At 44.1% G+C, this 17,964-nt stretch overlaps 1 protein-coding gene and 1 long non-coding RNA gene across 3 annotated transcripts in view; one reads left to right on the top strand and one right to left on the bottom strand.

The window, feature by feature from the left end:
- The window catches only part of LOC135276536 (uncharacterized), a 70,078-nt gene extending 63,602 nt beyond the window's left edge, over positions 1-6,476 (bottom strand). The window contains exon 1 of one of the 2 annotated variants that reach the window (XR_010344102.1): positions 6,369-6,473. This is a non-coding gene — a long non-coding RNA (uncharacterized LOC135276536). Of the gene's footprint in view, positions 1-6,368 lie in introns of both variants that reach the window. The other variant, XR_010344103.1, reaches the window with a different exon arrangement.
- A 9,477-nt stretch (positions 6,477-15,953) lies between these two features.
- Positions 15,954-17,708, top strand: LOC110567630 (uncharacterized). Its single transcript, XM_021667617.2, has 2 exons — positions 15,954-16,181; positions 16,479-17,708. The coding sequence occupies exons 1-2, from the start codon at positions 15,954-15,956 to the stop codon at positions 17,454-17,456; spliced, it is 1,206 nt and encodes a 401-aa protein (XP_021523292.2). The 3' UTR covers positions 17,457-17,708.
- Positions 17,709-17,964: the final 256 nt, after the last annotated feature.

A 17,964-nucleotide genomic window follows, 5' to 3' on the forward strand; every position in this document is an offset into this window, starting at 1 on the left:
AAACTCCTGGCCTCAGGTGATCTGCCCACCTCAGCCTCCCAATGTGCTGGGATTACAGATGTGAATGACCACACCTGGCCCTGGGTTCTATTCTAAAAGTTTTATTATCTCAATGGGGTAGTAAATAGATGGTACTTTTTTTTTAAGATATGGGAGAGGTAGTAATCCAACAGTTTGTAAAACAAGACCACTTTTTTTGTGGACTTTTCAAATACAGTGGACCCTTGAACAAAACAGGTTTTAGCTGCATGGGCCTATTTATATGTGGATCTTTTTCAACCAAATGCAGACCTGAATATACAGAGGCCCAAATTTTCACATATCCAGGATCTGCAGGGCCCACAGTGGGGACTTGAGTATGCCAGGATTTTGGTAGGAATAGGAGTCCTGGAACCAAGCCCCTTTGGTATATGTCCTATGCATATACCATAGGACAACCGGACTACTTTTACAGTGTTAAGAAGCATAAATTTGTCAAGCCTATTAACCTTTCCAGATCATTTGTACTATTCTTACATAATAACCCTTCTTAGAGGGGATCTGATATATAGAAAATACCTACATACAATATTCTGCATATTAGGGCTGGGTGCAGTGGCTGATGGAGTAATCTCACCACTTTGAGAGGCTGAGACAGGCAGATCACCTGAGGTCAGGAGTTCAAGACCAGCCTGGCCAATATGGTGAGACCTTGTCTCTACTAAAAATACAAAAATTAGCTGGGCATGGTGGTGGGTGCCTGTAATCCCAGATACTCAGGAGGCTGAGGCAGGAGAACTGCTTGAACCCAGGAGGCAGAGGTTCCAGTGAGCCAAGATCAAACCACTGCAGTCCAGCCTGGGTGACAGAGCAAGACTCCATCTCAAAAAAAAAAAAAGAATATTCTCCATATTAGTTTCTCTTGCACAACTTCATAAGTGTTTTAAATGAACACATCTTTATGCTATGCCATGAAGTCAGCAATAAAATACATTAAAACAATTAATGTTTAAACATATAAATGACTATATACAAGAAACTTATTATACTTAAAGGCATTTATTATCAAACACTGAAAAAAAAAGTAACATCTCCAAACAATGGTAACAGCTATAACTGAGGACAGACTTTATTTCAGGAACATATATGTAATCACTTTTTATCATAACATTCATCCGTCAAAGTAGGTTAGTTTGTTTTTCTGTTTTTTGAGACAGGATCTCTCTCTACCACCCAGCCTGGAGTACAGTGGCACCATCATGGCTCACTACACAGTGACCTCAGCCTCCTGGGCTCAAGTGATCCTCACATCTCCCAAGAAGCTGGAACTAAAGGCATGCACTACTATGCCTGGTTAATTTTTGCATTTTTTGTAGAGACAGAGTTTTGCCCTTTGTCCTGGCTGGTCTGAAACTCCTGAGCTCCAGAGACCTGCCAGGTGTCAGCCTCCCAAGGTGCTGGGATTACAGGTTTGAGACAGGCCCTAAGTAGGTGTAAAAATCCCTATTTAACATAAGAAATTGAGGCACCATGAAGATAAGGCCACAAGTCTATGAACTGGGAGAGCTAGAAGCCCCCCCCCCCGCCCCCCCCCCGCTCAGATCCCTTAGATTTGAGCTCAGTATACCAAACCAAGGGGGCAGGGAGTGCTAACTTAATGTTAGCTGGCAGGCTGGTATAAGTTTGCAGCAGAATTTTCATTGAATTATGAGAAAATGGGGAAAAGTAAGGACACAAAAGTAAACTACTTTTTTTTTTTTTTTTTTTTTGGAGACAGAGTTTCACTCTTGTAGCCCAGCTGGAGTGCAATGGCACCATCTCCGCTTACTGCAACCTTTGCCTCCCAGGTTCAAGTGATTCTCCTCCTCTGCCTTTGGAGTAGCTAGGATTACAGGTGCATGTCATCACACCCAGCTAATTTTATATTTTTAGTAGAGACAGGGTTTCACCATGTTAGCCAGCCTGGTCTGAAAGTAAACTTTTTAATATAACTAAATGATTCCATTTAAAGATCTTTTATTCTGGCCAGGTGCAGTGGCTCATGCCTGTAATCACAGCACTTTGGGAGGCCGAGGTGGGCAGATCACAAGGTCAAGAGATCGAGACCATCCTGGCCAACATGGTGAAACCCCATCTCTACTAAAAATACAGAAATTAGCTGGGCGTGGTGGCGCATGCCTGTAGTCCCAGCTACTCAGGAGGCTGAGGCAGGAGAATCACTCAAACCAAGGAGGTGGAGATTGCAGTAAGCCAAGATCATGCCATCACACTCCAGCCTGGTGACAGAGCAAGACTCCGTCTCAAAAAAATAAAAAATAAAATTTATTGTGAGAGATTCTGTTCTTTTGAATTATCTGAGTGAAAATATCCTTTTGTTAAATGAAATGATGGTGACAGGAGAGATAGCCATGTGATATTTGCTTTTATTGGCTGTACCTGGTAGAAATAAAAAATCAATCCAGGCATGGTGGCTCATGAGGTCAGGAGATTGAAACCATCCTGGCCAACATGGTGAAACCCTGTCTCTACTAAAAATACGAAAATGAGCTGGGCGTGGTGGCATGTACCTGTAATCCCAGCTACTCAGGAAGCTGATGCAGGAGAATCACTTGAACCCAGGAGGCAGAGCCTGCAGTGAGCTGAGATCACACCACTGCACACCTGCCTGGTGACAGAGCAAGACTCTGTCTCAAAAAAAAAAAAAAAAAAAAAAAAACCCAGCATTTCTATTGTAGCCTCCTAATTTTGGGGAAATATTTCTTTAGAAATCTAAAAGTCTGGCCCTTTACATTATTATGGCCCCAAAATAATAGGAGATTTTACACACAGATAACACATGCCCCTCAAGATTCTCTCTTTAATGTCTACCTTATTCTGTGAGGATTAGGACATTTGGGATTGTGAAATGAGAATAAAGTTGAGTATAAGCAATCCAAAACCATGTGCTGACACTGGATCCTGAAAGAGGACTTTCTTAAGAATCTTTTTCATCTGTTAACTTTCTCTGGGCTCAAACATTTTTTCTTTCTTTTTTTTTTTTTTTTTTGAGACAGAGTTTCACTCTTCTTGCCCAGGCTGGAGTGCAGTGGTGGGATCTCAGCTCACCACAACCTCCGCCTCCCAGGTTCAAGTGATTCTCCTGCCTCAGCTTCCTGAGTAGCTGAGATTACAAGTATGCACCACCACACCCAGCTAATTTTGTGTTTTTAGTAGAGACGGGGTATCTCCATGTTGATCATGCTGGTCTTGAACTCCTGACGTCAGATGATCCACCCACCTCGGCCTCCCAAAGTGTGGGATTACAGGTGTGAGCCAGGTGGCTTCAAACTTTCTTATTTATTTAATGGAGACAGAATTTCACTCTTGTTGTCCAGACTAGAGTGCAATGGTGTGATCTCAGCTCACCGCAACCTCCGTCTCCCAGGTTCAAGCAATTCTCCTGCCTCAGCCTCCTGAGTAGCTGGGATTACAGGGGCGCACCACCACGCCCACCCACCTAATTTTGTATTTTTAGTAGAGACAGGGTTTCTCCATGTTGATCAAGCTGGTCTCGAACTTGCCCGCTGAGGAAGGTGATCCTCCTGCCTCAGCCTCCCAAAGCGCTAGTATTACAGGTGTGAGCCACCACACCCAGCCTGGGCTCAAACTTTCTTTTCCTAAGAGTCACATCTTTGAGTAGTACTGCTGCATGGCAATCACTACTCAAAAGAAACTAACTTGAGGTGTCCAATCATCAGCTTTCATTTGAAGTCTCTTTCAGCTTGACAAAATAAAAACTTTCAATGTTTTGTCTCCCTACTTCCAAAAGAAAATTAGTCTACATATGTATATATATGTGATTATATATGTATATATACATATGTGATTTTGATCAGCCTGCTATAAACTATTTCCAAAATAAGTTGACCTGTAAATTCATTTATTAAATGAGTAGTTTATAAACTACATGATTTTTGCAAGTAGTTTATAAACAGGCTGATCAAACTGAACAAATTTCTTAAAATAACTTCACTGTATAGATAGCAAGTTATTTACTCTTAATAGCATATCTTATTTTTACCTATCCTTAACAAGCATCTAAGTTAAACCGTTTTATGTACACAGCTACACACCGAAACAATACTTTCAGTTACAACATACTAAATTCAAATTTAAACTATAGAGATCCAGTTACCTTTAGTCTTAAATGTACTTATATATATTTTTAATATACTTCTTGATGTTTTATGATGCACACACAGCTCTTACAGGACATATAATTATGAGAATATTTAGAGTGTATGCTTATCAAATAGTTAAAAATTCTTTTTTAAAAAAAGTCAATTTTAAGAACTTAAGCATAAAGTACTCCTTCCATGCCCCAATGTTAAAGGGTCCATTTATTTTAGACTACTTGTTTCAAAAAAACTAAAATTCATAATAATTCTGCTTAAATTCCATATTAACCTAGGATCAAAAGTTATTTTTAGTTCTTCTTGTTTCTTAAATACTTGAAATGTGCTGCTGCATAATGTTTTCCTTACATATTTATTCAATCAACTAACTTCAGGTGGAAGGTATTATGAGTTTAAAAGTCCTTTCCCAAAGTGGAAATAACAAAAAAATTTTGCATAAAAGACACTCAATGTTTCTCAAAGGGTATCTGAGGGTCTAATCAGTCTATTACCTTGGTTCGGAATAACCACCACCAACAAATGTGAGCTTTTTGTCACATCTATGTATTTTCCCCTGTAAACTAATACCTACATTTTAAATGCATTTTCAAAATGTTTCATTTGGCCATGTGATAATTATTTCACCTGTAAAAAGCTACAGGATTTTGGTTTAAGAGCAAATGAGATAGAGTATCTGGTACATAAGAAGGCTAAGTGGAAACATCTGCACCCTGAAGTTTGAAACCAACAACAAGACAAACTCCAATGCTACCTTGTTGATGTAATCAACAATATGTGAGTCGAAATAAACTAGTGAGCTATATGTTTCTATCGACATACCAATTTAGCAATCAACAAGAGGGGTAGAAATTGCTCAAACTTGACTGTTAACAAACATGTTAACAAATATCTAAATATTAAACATAGTCTCTATTAAAATCATAACCTATCAATTCTGAAATCATTCCTTCAACTACTGTTATGTTTTTAATACCCCCCCATTTAAAAAAAAAAAAAAAAAAAAAAAACAGCAACCTTTAAAATGTAAATTCCTCTCTTTTTCAAAGTAACTTGCCTAGGAAAATTTAATGCGTTAAAACTAACAGACAAACCAATTACAACATTAAAAAAAACTAAAATGATCAGTTAACACAATCCAATCGCTCAAGTTTAGCAAAGCACGTGTTTTTAATCTGTTGTATCCTATTATACTAATAAGCAACAACTTTTAAAAGTCATCCCAACACCATACACATAATGCCTAAACCACCACCATACACATAACATACTTTTCCTTTACTCCAGTGAAGCTTAAACTCAGACCCAAACTCAGACCATTTCCCCCTCCTGCCACACTGAAATATACGAGGGGAAATCCAAGAAATCAGATATGTTAAGTGCCGGTATCTCTTCCAGGGTAGGGTCAAACTCGCGTTTATCCATAAATATCACCGTCCCAGTAAGTCTGCAAATTCTCGCTAGCGCTGGAGTACAAAGAGGCCTGACCATAGAAACACCTGTCCTTGAACCAGGAAGACATTGGGAAATATAACCCCCCTTAGACTTCGCCGGCCCCAAAGCTTTGGCTGCAGCGATGCGGGGGGACAAGAGGTGGCCGCTGCCCTCGAGGGTGCTGCGGACAGGGTCCCACACATCCGGCCCGCCTCCCGAGAACCAGGAAACCTGTCAGGCTGGCCAGGACCCACCTTCCTCAGATCCTCGCACTCCAGCCCAGCTCGGTCCCCGCCTGCCCGACCGCACCCGACTGCCCCGGCCTTCCGGCTGCACTCTGTCACGTCATCCCTTCCTGGCGGCCTCGCGACGCCACCACCTCCGCTACGTGGCCTGGGCTCGGGCCGCCCCTGGGGCAGGACCGCCGAGCTGCCGCCCTCCGCCCAGCCCGGCCCCACTCCGTTCATCCGTTCCTCGAGGCCAGGTCCCTGGCGGCTCAGGACTGAACTCCCGCCGCCAGCTCCCCACCCCCAGCCTCCACCATTGCCCCTGCGCGGCCGCTCCCGGCCCACTCCCCAATGGTTACCTGGAGGCAAGGACTGCGAAGCACCTCACCCAGGGCCCCAGGTCGCAGAGGGCCCAGTGCTCGGTCCCGCTCTTACTCCCACTCCATGTGGTAGGCATAGATGGAGGGCAACAACCCCGCTGCGCACACAGGGTACCGGGCCACCCGCTCCCACTACAGCGCCGGCACTCTCAGGAGGACGGGCGCCGCCACCTTACCTCTCCGCAGACATCGCCTACTCGGGCCTCCACCTCAGCCGCTACTGCCAGTCGCCCGACCCAGCCGCCGCGACCCATTGGCTGGGTCGCTTGCTCCGGACCCCACCCCCACAGGCGTATCCCGACTGCCCTGCAATGAGGTGGGCGGAGCGGGCAAGGCGCGCAGGTGCACAGAAGAAGGGGGTTGAACGCGCAACGGCCAAGGAGGCCGGATTGGCTGGCAGAGACTTAGGCGGTGCATTATGGTGCACGTGAAGGGCAGGGCCTGGGATGAGGGGCGGGACTGGGTGGGAGGGACTTAGGGGAGCCGTTGCCAGGATCACTTAGCAAGGATCCCACTGTGGGTGGCTGGGTGAACCCTCAGCCCCTCCCTCTGGGATGGCAATTGGTTGCCATCCTTTTTCCCTGTTTGGTCATTATCACTTGATATTTTTGACACAATCCAAATCACCTCTGGCCAATGCTTGGGGCTACTGAGCCACCCTCCCGTGACCTGATCTTCCCACCACCACCTCCAGGCACTTTGTGTTCAACCTGTGCAAAACTTTTTTTTCTTAATGTGCAAAACTATGTTTTAAATTTTAAAAATATTTTTAAAAAATGATTTATGGGCCAGGTGCAGTGGCTCATGCCTGCAATCCCAACACTTTGAGAGTCTGAGGAACGTGGATCACTTGAGGTCAGGAGTTCGAGACTAGCCTGGCCTACATGGTGAAACCCCCACTGCTACTAAAAAAATACAATAAAATAAAAAATTAGCCAGGCGTGGTGGTGCATGCCTGTAATCCCAGCTACTTGGGAGGCTGAGGCCCGAGAATCACTTGAACCCAGGAGGCGGAGGTTGCAGTGAGCCGAGATCACACCACTGCACTCCATCCTGGGCCATAAAGTGAGAGTCTTAAAAAAAAAAAAAAAGAAAGAAAGAAAGAAAAAGAAAAAATATATATACGAATGCCTTGCTTCTCTGTAAGCTGAATTTGAGGTGGCTTACCATAATTTATATCATAAAGAAAAATATAGATGAGCTAATAAAATCAGTACAAAGAAAAGGAAAAGAGGCCCAGGCGTGGTGGCTCACGCCTGTAATTCCAGCACGTTGGGAGGCTGAGGCAGGCAGATCACCTGAGGTCGAGAGTTGAAGACCGGTCTGACCAACATGGAGAAACCCTGTCTCTACTAACAATACAAAATTAACCGGGCGCGGTAACGCATGACTGTGATCCCAGCTACTACTTGGGAGGCTGAGGCAGGAGAATCCCTTGAACCTGGGAGGCGGAGTTTGCAGTGAGCTGCGCTACCGCACTCCAGCCTGAGCAAACAAGAGCGAAACTCCATCTTGTTTCAAAAAAAAGATAAAGAGAGAGAGAGAGAAAAGTCAGAATAAAATGAGAGACCAGGAATAAGAACGCAGATAAGCAGGTCATAGGGGCTTACACAGTTATTAAAATTGGGTCATACATTTGGCTCTGAGCTTCCTGGTGGCCAAAACTAAAAGGAAAACACATGTATGTGCTTTTCTCACTGTCTCTAAGAAGAAACACAGTGTTCTTGGAAAGTCTCAGTGTTTCCCTTGTTGCAGCTTTTAATTTTTCAGGGCCTTTATATAGTGATTTTGAGTAATAAGCAATATCCTTGTATTCATTACCTATTTTGGGGTAAAAATCTCCCCAAATTTAGCAGCTCAATAAACAATACACTTTTTTTCCTCACAGTTTCAATGGGCTAGGAATCTGAGTGTGGTCAGCTGTGTCTTCTGGCTCAGGCTCTCATGAGGATACAATCAGGCTGTCAGCCAGGGCTGCAGCTCTCTCAAGGCTTCACAATCCTCTTTCAAACTGACTTCCAAAGCTGGTGGCAGGCCTCAGGTGCTCTCTGTCTGTTGGCTGGAGATCTCAGTTCCTGTCCACTTGTACCTCTTCATAAGAAGTAGCTGGCTTGCCCCAGGGCTATGGAGGAGAAAGAGGAAGAGAAAGAAAAAGAAAATGAGAGAGCGAGATCACAGTCCTTTTTTGTAATCTCATACCAGAAGTGACATCCCATCACTTTTACGTATTCTATTGCTACTTAGAAAATAGCACGTAGGTCCAGCAAGGCAGGATGGCTCATGCCTGTAATCCCAGAATTTTAGGAAGCCAAAGTGGGTGAATTACCTGAGGTCAGGAGTTCAAGACCAGCCTGCCCAATATGGTGAAACACCGTCTCAACTAAAAATACAAAAATTAGCTGAACGTAGTGGAACACGCCTGTAATCCCAGCTACTTGGGAAGCTGAGGCAGGAGAATCACTTAAACTCAGGAGGCGGAGGTTGAAGTGAGCCAAAATCACACCATTGCACTTCAGCCTGGCCTAGAAAGCAAAACTCCATCTCAAAAAAAGAAAAAAGAAAGAAAGAACAAATGAAAGAAAGAAAGAAAGAAAGAAAGAAAGAAAGAAAGAAAGAAAAGAAAAGAGTCCCAATAGTCCCTAGGTCCAGCCCATGCTCAAAGGAAGAGGATTATACAGGACATAAACATGAGGAGGCTATTTACCATAGTCCTCAAAAACATCCTCATTCTGCCTGGCTGGGGTGGCTCACAATATTTTGACTTTGGCAGGAGGATTGCTTTAGGTCAGCAGTTTGAGACCAGCCTGAGCAACATAGGGAGCTCTGGCATCTGCAAAAATTACATGGGTGTGGTGGTGCATGCCTGTTGCTCCAGCTATTTGGGAGGCTGGAGGGGGAGGACTGATTGAACCCAGGGGTCTTGGGATGGGGGTGTGGGTTGAGGCTGCAATGAGCTGACATTGCCCCACTGCACTCCTACATGGATGACAGAGTGAGAGCCTGATTAAAAAAAAAAAAAAATCCTCACTCTGCATCCCTAATGATTTTCATAAATCTAAATGGACTCCTGCAGCCTCTCTTCTTATAGAATCCTTTACTCAGTTAATGAGATCTCTTGATCATCTGGCTTCTTTTATGTCTAGGAGGCTTACCCATGTTATTACAGATAGTGACTGTTATTTTCATTACTGTGTAATAATCCATTATATTAAATAGCCACAATTTTATTTATCCATTCTACTGCTGTTGGACATCTGGCTCATTTTTAGCTATCACTAATTAAGTTGCTATTAACATTCTATAAATGAATTTTGGTGGACAAAAGCCCTCATTTCTTTTTCTTTTTTTTTTTAATTGGAGAGCGAGTTTCACTCTTGTTGCCCAGGCTGGAAAGCAATGGCATAATCATGACTCACTGCAACCTCTGCCTCCTAAGTTCAAGCGATTCTCTTACCTCAGTCTCCCAAAGTGCTGGTATCACAGGTGTGAGCCACCCTGCCCAGCCAGCATAAGCCCTTATTTCTATTGGAAATACATCAGGAGTGGAATTGATGAGTGAGATAGTACTGATTGCATGGGTAAATACTGCCTTTGTCAATTCAGGTGCTCCAAGTGAGAAGGTGCAGTAGCCTGCAGGCCCACATAAGCATGAAGATTAAAAAAAAAGTCTTGAATTTCTTCAAGAAAAATTCCAGGGACTTAGCCCTGAAAAGTCACTGAACAACATGATAAGCAAGAAGGTAATCATAGCCAGCAGTACAAGTGGCGGCCCAAGGCGAGTCTGGCTCTGGCAGCAAAATGTTAAGAAAGGGTTCACATATGTTGGAAAATAGTGAGAGGAACTGTGGGTGTGTGAGACAAAGAAAGATGGGAGGTAAAACTAAAGAGAAATAGTGTAAAGAGAAATAGTAAAGAGAAAAGAGGGAGAAGCTTTAAAAAAAAAAAAAAAAAAAAAAACTCAGTCAGAACAGCTAAGCCAGAACATATTTTGAAAGGTTTAAAAAGGAAAACTATAAAGTAAATGAGGAGGGAATTGTGGGAAGTAGAAAAGTTCCTGGAGTCCCAGCTCCACGGGAGATTAAGTGGGAGGACTGCTTGAGCCCAGGAGTTCAAGCGTGCAGTGAGCTATAATTATACCACTGCACTCCAGCCTGTGTGTTAGAGGGAGACCCTGTCTTTAAAAAAAAGTCTGGGACCAGATACAGTGGCTTGCATCTGTAATCCCAGCATTTTGGGAGGCCAAGGCAGATGGATCACTTGAGGAGCCTGGACAACATGTTGAAACCTTGTCTCTACTAATTAGCTGGGTGTGGTGACACATTCCTGTAATCCTAGCAAGTGTGCACCACCATGCTTGACTAATTTTCTTTAATTTTATACAGATGGGTCTTACTATATTGCCCAGGCTGGTCTCAAACTCCTGGGCTCAGGTAGTGTTGGAAACAGATGCTCAATGCCACAAATAAAAATTAGCACTGAGACAAAGGATCTTTCAGCAATGCAAGTTTTACTTCCTGGACTGCAGGAGGGATACTCCTGGTAGCCATTTTGCCATGAGAGTACAATGAACAAAGGTGGAACCAGGCAAGCTGATCCCAGTTCAATTCCATAACACAAGAAGGAGATGCCAAGGTGGAATATGATGAGCAGGAGATTGACGGAAAAAAAAAAGCCTGTGAAGAATAAAGGAAAGGGGGAGTAAGAATAAGCAGGATGGGCCAGGTGAGGTGGCTCATGCCTGTAATCCCAGCACTTTGGGAGGCCAAGGCAGACAGATCACCTGAGGTCCAAACTTTGAGACCAGCCTGGATAACATGGTGAAACCCCCATCTCTACTAAAAATACAAAAATTAGCCTGGTGTGATGGTGGGCACCTGTAATCCCAGCTACTTGGGAGGCTGAGGTGGGAGAATTGCTTGAACTCAGGAGGGGGAGGTTGCAGTGACCTGAGATCACACCACTGCATTCCAGCCTGGGAGACAGAATGAGCAAGACTCCATCTCAAAAATAATAAAAAAAATTTTTAAAAATAAACTTTTTTTAAAAAGGCATGGATGTATACAGTTGCTCATATGTATAATCCCAGCAGCTTGAGAAGCCAAGGTAGGAGGATCACTTGAGGCCAGGAGTTCAAGACCAGCCTGGGCAACGTGGTAAGACTCTGTCTCTACAAAAAAAATAAAATTATTAGCTGGGCATAGTGGTATGCATCTGTAGTCCTAGCTACTGGGGAGGCCGAGGTGGGAGGATTGCTTGAGCACAGGTGATGAAGGCTACAATGAGCCATGATCGAGCCACTGCACTCCAAATCCTATCTAAAATAAAAATAAAATAAAATAAACAAAACAAATATTCATGGAGAGCATACTGACCACAGTGCAGGTCTGACAACTGTTTGAGAGCTCTGCAGAGAGCCCAGAGCAGACTGTCCACATAGCAGTTTGTAAGGCAGGAATGGCCTGAATCTGAAATCCGGGGCATGCCGAGTCATTGGCTGGCACAGCCTGGAAAGAGCATGCCTCAGCATGAAGCCTGTGGTGGGCCCAAGTGTGTAGCAGATGGAATGTCTTGGCCAGCCTGACCTCTTACAGTATGCTCTCTCTCTCTCTTTTTTTTTTCTAGATGGAGTCTCACTCTGTCATCCAGGCTGGAGTGCAGTGGTGCCAGCTCCACTCACTGCACCTTCTGCCTCCCTGATTCAAGCAATTCTCCTGCCTCAGCCTTCCAAGTAGCTAGGACTACAGGCACGTGTCAGCACGCCTGGCTAATTTTTGTATTTGTAAATAGAAATGTGTTTTCACCATATTGGTCAGGTAGGTCTCAAACTCCTTGACCTCAGTTAATCCACCTGCCTCAGTCTCCCAAAGTGCTGGGATTATAGGCATAAGTGACCATGCCAAGCCATTAACATGTGTTATACACATATGACTTTAGCAAACATTTAGCATAACGATCAAAATTAAAAATCATAACATATTTAAATTGTATAAATATATATAGTTTCTGGGACATGTATATCAACAATATAACCATAAATATAACAGAGATGAGATCTACTGCCACCTCATCTGACAATGCCCTCTGATGCACTATCACCACATTTGACAATGCCCACATATACAACCTGCCAAGTAGATCTAATCATTTAGTATCTCTACAAGATCAGAGATACATTCTTTAGACTCCCTGAGGGACCTAGCTGAAAAATTCCAAAGTTAATTTTAAACCAAAAATACTTGATTTAGGATTTTGATGCTGGTGTAACCCATCAAAGATATCAAGTTTGAAAACACTTGATCAGAAGAGAATCACAGGTCACTTTTAAAAGAATACACAGACCGGGCATGGTGGCTGATGCCTGTAATCCCAGCACTTTAGGAGAACAAGGTGGGTGAATCACAAGATCAGGAGACTGAGACTATTTTGGCTAACATGATGAAATCTCGAATCTACTAAAAACACAAAAAATTAACCGGGCATGGTGACACGTGCCTGTAGTCCCAGCTACTCAGGAGGCTGAGGCAGAAGAATCGCTTGAACCCAGGAGGTGGAGGTTTTAGTGAGCTGAGATTTTGCCACTGCACTCCAGCCTGGGTGACAGAGCAAGACTCAGTCTCAAAAATAAATAAATATAAAGAATATTCATTTAACCAGGGACTTCAAAAGCAATACAGAAAGTTATGTGGATATAAAAACCTTAACCCTTTTGCCCAGGCATAGTGGCTTACTCCTGTAGCCCCAGCAGTTTGGGAGGCCGAGGCGGATGGATCACTTGACATCAGGAGTTTGAGACCAGCCTGCCCAACAGGGCGAAAAACCATCTCTACCAAAAATACAAAAATTAGCTGGGTGCGGTGGCTCACGTCTGTAATCCCAGAACTTTGGGAGGCCGAGGCAAGTGGATCACGAGGTCAAGAGATCGAGACCATCCTAGTCAACATGGTGAAACCCCATCTCTACTAAAAATACAAAAAATTAGCTTAGTATGGTGGCGCATGCCTGTAATCCCAGCTACTCAGGAGGCTGAGGCAGGAGAATTGCCTGAACCCAGGAGGCAGAGGTTGTGGTGAGCCAAGATCGGGCCATTGCACTCCAGTCTGGGTAACAAGAGTGAAGCTCCATCTCAAAAAAAAAATACAAAAAAATACAAAAATTAGCTGTGCTTTGTGGTGCATGCCTGTAATCCCAGCTACTAGGAAGGCTGAGGCACGAAGATCGCTTGAATCTGGGAGGCCGAGGTTGCAGTGGGCTGAGATCATGCCACTGAACTCCAACCTGGGCAACAGAGAGAGACTCAGTCTCAAAAACAAACAAAAAAACCTTTAACCCTTCTCAAGCTCAGTTTTGCTCAGTTTCAAAACTAATACTTGAATTTAATCAAACACAGGACAAGTGTGCACAGGGTTATGGGTGTAAACACATGATAACTTTGGTCATATCTCCATTTGCCACATGGTTGCACATTAGAATGGCATCTTTACTGACTGGAAAGCCAGTATTATAGGTGGTATAGGAGGCACTCTTGGACTTGAGACAAGAATATTGTTGTGTAGAAATGTCATCGATTATGTTAGTTATTCTCTATGGGCTAGAGAACACATAGCGTGGAGTTTAGAGTGAGACAGGCTTTGATTGACTGCAAGGTCTCAACACTTACTAGCTGTGTCACATTAGACAAAGTGCTTCATCATTCTGAGATTAGTTTTTTGTTGTTGTTTGTTTGGTTTTGTTTGTTTGTTTGTTTTGAGAGGAGTTTTGCTCGTCACCCAGCCTGGAGTGCAATGGCATGATCTTGGCTCACTGCAACCTCCTCCTCCTGAGTTCAAGTGATTCTCCTGCCTCAACCACTGGAGTCCTGGGATTACAGGCACCCATTACTACGCCCAGCTAATTTTTGTGTTTTTAGTACAGACAGGGTTTCACCATGTTGGCCAGGCTGGTCTCCAACTCCTGACCTCAGCAGCTCCACCTGCCTCAGCCCCCCAAAGTCTGGGATTACAAGTTTGAGCCACCATGCCTATCCAAGACTCAGTTTTTCAGGGAAAAATGACTATGTCCTTTGTAAGCTTGCTAGCAGGTTTAAGTGTAATAATGTATGGGAATGACTTTGCACCATGGCTAACATGTAGTAACAGCTTAATTCATGTTAACTCTTGTCATTATCATATAAGAATGTAAGTTACAGGAGAGAGGAACCCTGTCAGTTTGTTCTCTGCTATAGCCCAAGAGCATGAGTCATGGCTGACATATAGTAGGCATTTATTTATTTATTTATTTATTTTAATTAATTAATTAATTTACAGATGGAGTCTCACTCTGTTGTCCAGGTTGGAGTACAGTGGCTCCTGCCTCAGTCTCACTAGTAGCTGGGATTACAGGCATGCACTACCATGCCTGGCTAATATTTGTACCTTTAGTAGTGATGGGGTTTCACCATATTGGCCAGGCTGGTCTCAAACTCTAGCCTGAAGTCATTCAACCACGTTGGCCTCCCAAAGTACTGGGATTACAACTGTGAGCCACTGCACCTGGCCCATAGTAGGCATTTAATAATATTTGTTGAACAAATATTTGGCATTCTTGGAGTTCAGAAAGGGGGTGGGAAAGATATTTAAATAGCCATATATATATAAAATATATAGGTATTATATATATATATATATATATATATATATTTTTTTTTTTTTTTTTTGAGACAGAGTTTTGCTCTTGTTTCCCAGGTTGGAGTGCAATGGTGCAATCTTGGCTCACCACAACCTCCACCTTCCAGGTGTAAGCAATTATCCTCCCTCAGCCTCCCAAGTAGCTGGGATTACAGGGATGCTCCAACACACCTGGCTAATTTTGTATTTTTAGTAGACTTGGGGATTCTCCATTGTGGTCAGGCTGGTCTCGAACTCCCCACCTCAGGAGATCCATCCACCTCACTCTTCCAAGGCTTTGTGATCACAGGCATGGGCCACCATCCCTGGCCTAAATAACAACATGTTTAAAAAAGCCACATTGACCTACAATACCCATTTCTCTTGCATATTTAGGAAATTGAGGTTTTTTTCTAAAACATGGTTACATATGGGAAATAGGCAGAGCTGGAATCAACTCTCATTCTGCTTCCTGCAAGCTGTGTGACCCTGGGCACATGATCTCCTTCCTTGGGGAGCCTCTGTTTTCTTGAACTTGGAGCAAGGTGGTCACACTGACTTGCAGAGTTCTGAAAATCAGAGACAAAACATAAAAGGCCTTGACAACATTCTCCCAAAAGAAGCTGCAACACATGTGTTGACAATGGGCTTTTCATGCCTCTCTTACTCGCAGTTTACCTGATGCAAGGAGCATGCTCTGGTGATGGTGGTAAGGGAGGAATGAGTATAGACATAGCCACTCCTGTGTCTGAAACATGCTTCTTCCTTACTGTGTTATGACTCTGTCTTCCCTGGGGCAGGCTCCCAGCCTGCCTACATTTGCAGACAGACACAGTGGCATGTGGAGAAAATAGTTTGTCTCAATGACTTTTCTTCACTCCCCAGCTGTCAGTGGTACTCAGTGGAAGGGTGACTTCATGACACTGATGCTGCTGTTTTGAAACCTGGAGGATGGAAAACTGCAAAAAACTATCAGCAGCAACATAAGGTGCAGCCTGTGTTACTGGTGGTTCTGTCCATCAAATTAATATATTTCAAAACATTTCCTCCTGCCCACAGGTTAATATGGCTGCAGCACAGCATCACCATCGGTCAGGATTGCCCTAGTCACTCCACATCATGGCTGACCCTTCAAGACCACTGATGGGTTGCCAGCCATCTCCTCCACCTGGGTGTCACCTGGGAACTCAACCATTCCTGTCAGCTAAAGGTGTTCTGGGACCTCTGACAGCTCCTCAACTCCAGTGTCCACTAGAACTTCAGCCACCTTCTCCAGCTGATAATATTGGAGGACCACAGACACCTACACAGGAATGTCTTCTGGCACCTCTACCACCTTCTCCAAATGTGGAGTTTTTGAGACCACAGACACTACACATGAGTGTCTTCTGTTACCTCTGCCACCTTTAGCCAATGATTTTCTGAGTCCATACACAACTCCACCCGAGTGTCTTCTGATACCTCTATCATCTTCTCCAGATGATAATCTTTGGAGACCACAGACACCACCACTCCAGTGTCTTCTGGTACCTATGCCATCATTTCCAGCTGATGATTTTCTGAGACCACACACACCTTCTATCCAATGTCCTCTGGGATCTCAACCTCTTTCTCCAACTGATAATTTTTTGAGATTACAGGTAGCTCCACCTATTGAGTGTCCCCTGGAACCTCAACTACCTATTTCAAGAGTGTCTTTTGGTATCCCTTTACCTTCTTGATGATTTTCTGAGACCACAGACACCTGCACCTGAGTGTATACTAGTACCTCTACCACCGTCTTCAGCTGAAGATTTTCTAAGACCCAACACACCTCAGCCTGAGTGTCCTCTGGTATCTCTACCACCGCCTCCAGCTGAAGATGTTCTAAGATCTTACACACCTCCAGTTGAGTGTTCTCTGATATCTCTACCACCATCTCAAGCTGATGATTTTCTGAGACCACACACACCTCCACCCGAGTTTAATCTGTTACTTGTACCACGTTCCTCAGCTAATGATTTTCTGAAACCACAGGCAACTCCACCATTTGAGTGTTTTCTGGCACCTCAACCTCCTATTTCACTTGTGTGTCCTCTGGGACTTCAGCCACCTACTTCACTTGAGGGTCCTGTGCCACCGCAACCATCTTCTCCAAGTGAAGATTCTCTGAGACCACAGTCACCTCCTCCAGCCAAGAGCTCTCTGGTACCTCCACCATCTTATCCAGCTGGTGATCTTCTGAAACCACAGACACCTCCAGCAATTGAGTGTCCTCTGGGAACTCCTTCATGTCTTCCAGCTGTTTGTTTTGTAGGACCTCCACCACCTCCTCCAGCTGCATCTCCTATGGGACTTTATCCACATCATCCAGCTGTCTGTCCTGAGTTACCTCAACCAGCTCATCCTGCTATCTTTCCTGGGGGACCCCATCCACCTCAGCCACCTGTCTGTCCTGGGGGACCTCATCTTCTTCCTCCAGCAGCGTGGCCTCCAGTACCTCTGCCTACTTTTCCAGTTAATGGCCTCTGGAACCTTGGCCACATTCTCTACCTTGGTGGCCTCTGGCCCCTTAGCTACTACCTTCACATGAGTGGTCTCTGGAACCTCAACCACCTTCTCTACCTTGGTGGCCTCCCTTAGCTATCACCTTCCAATGAGTCTCCTCTAGTACCTAAATACTCATGACCTCCCAGCCCTCAGCCACCTCCTTCACCTAGGTCTTCTCTAGTACTTCAGTCACCTCCACTTGGCTGACCTGCTGTCTCAACCAACACTCAACCTTTACCTGAGTGTCCCCTCAGACTTCAGCCCCCTCCTCTAGTCACATGGGCTCTGAGACCTCCACCAACACCTCTAAATGCACCACTTGATGTGTTGATTTGAATAGTATAAAGTAATTTGTAAAAGAACAAATCATCTCTTGTTTTTTTGAGTGAATAGAAAGAAATGTCACAGATGGTACTGTAGGGCTTTGCAGTACAAGGGTAGCACTGACTGAGATTCTGGTCACTTTTCTCAAGTTTCTGAGAGTACACAGTCAGTTGCATTATTTCCTCTTCATGAGTTTGGCAGCAGGTATCTCTTGTAGATAAAGACAGATTTTTAATTTTTTGTGGGGACAGAGTCTCACTGTCACCCGGGCTGGAGT

The sequence above is a fragment of the Aotus nancymaae genome, unplaced genomic scaffold, assembly GCF_030222135.1.
Source record: "Aotus nancymaae isolate 86718 unplaced genomic scaffold, 86718_ANA_hifiasm-v0.15.2.pri h1tg000025l, whole genome shotgun sequence".
Classification (NCBI taxonomy): Eukaryota; Metazoa; Chordata; class Mammalia; order Primates; family Aotidae; genus Aotus; species Aotus nancymaae.

Excerpts from the sequence above, each read along its gene's own strand:
- LOC110567630 (XM_021667617.2), top strand. The coding sequence starts at position 15,954 with ATGGCTGACCCTTCAAGACCACTGATGGGTTGCCAGCCATCTCCTCCA. Across the intron at positions 16,182-16,478 it reads CTCTACCACCTTCTCCAAAT|CTCCACCTATTGAGTGTCCC; the intron begins GTGGAGTTTTTG and ends GATTACAGGTAG.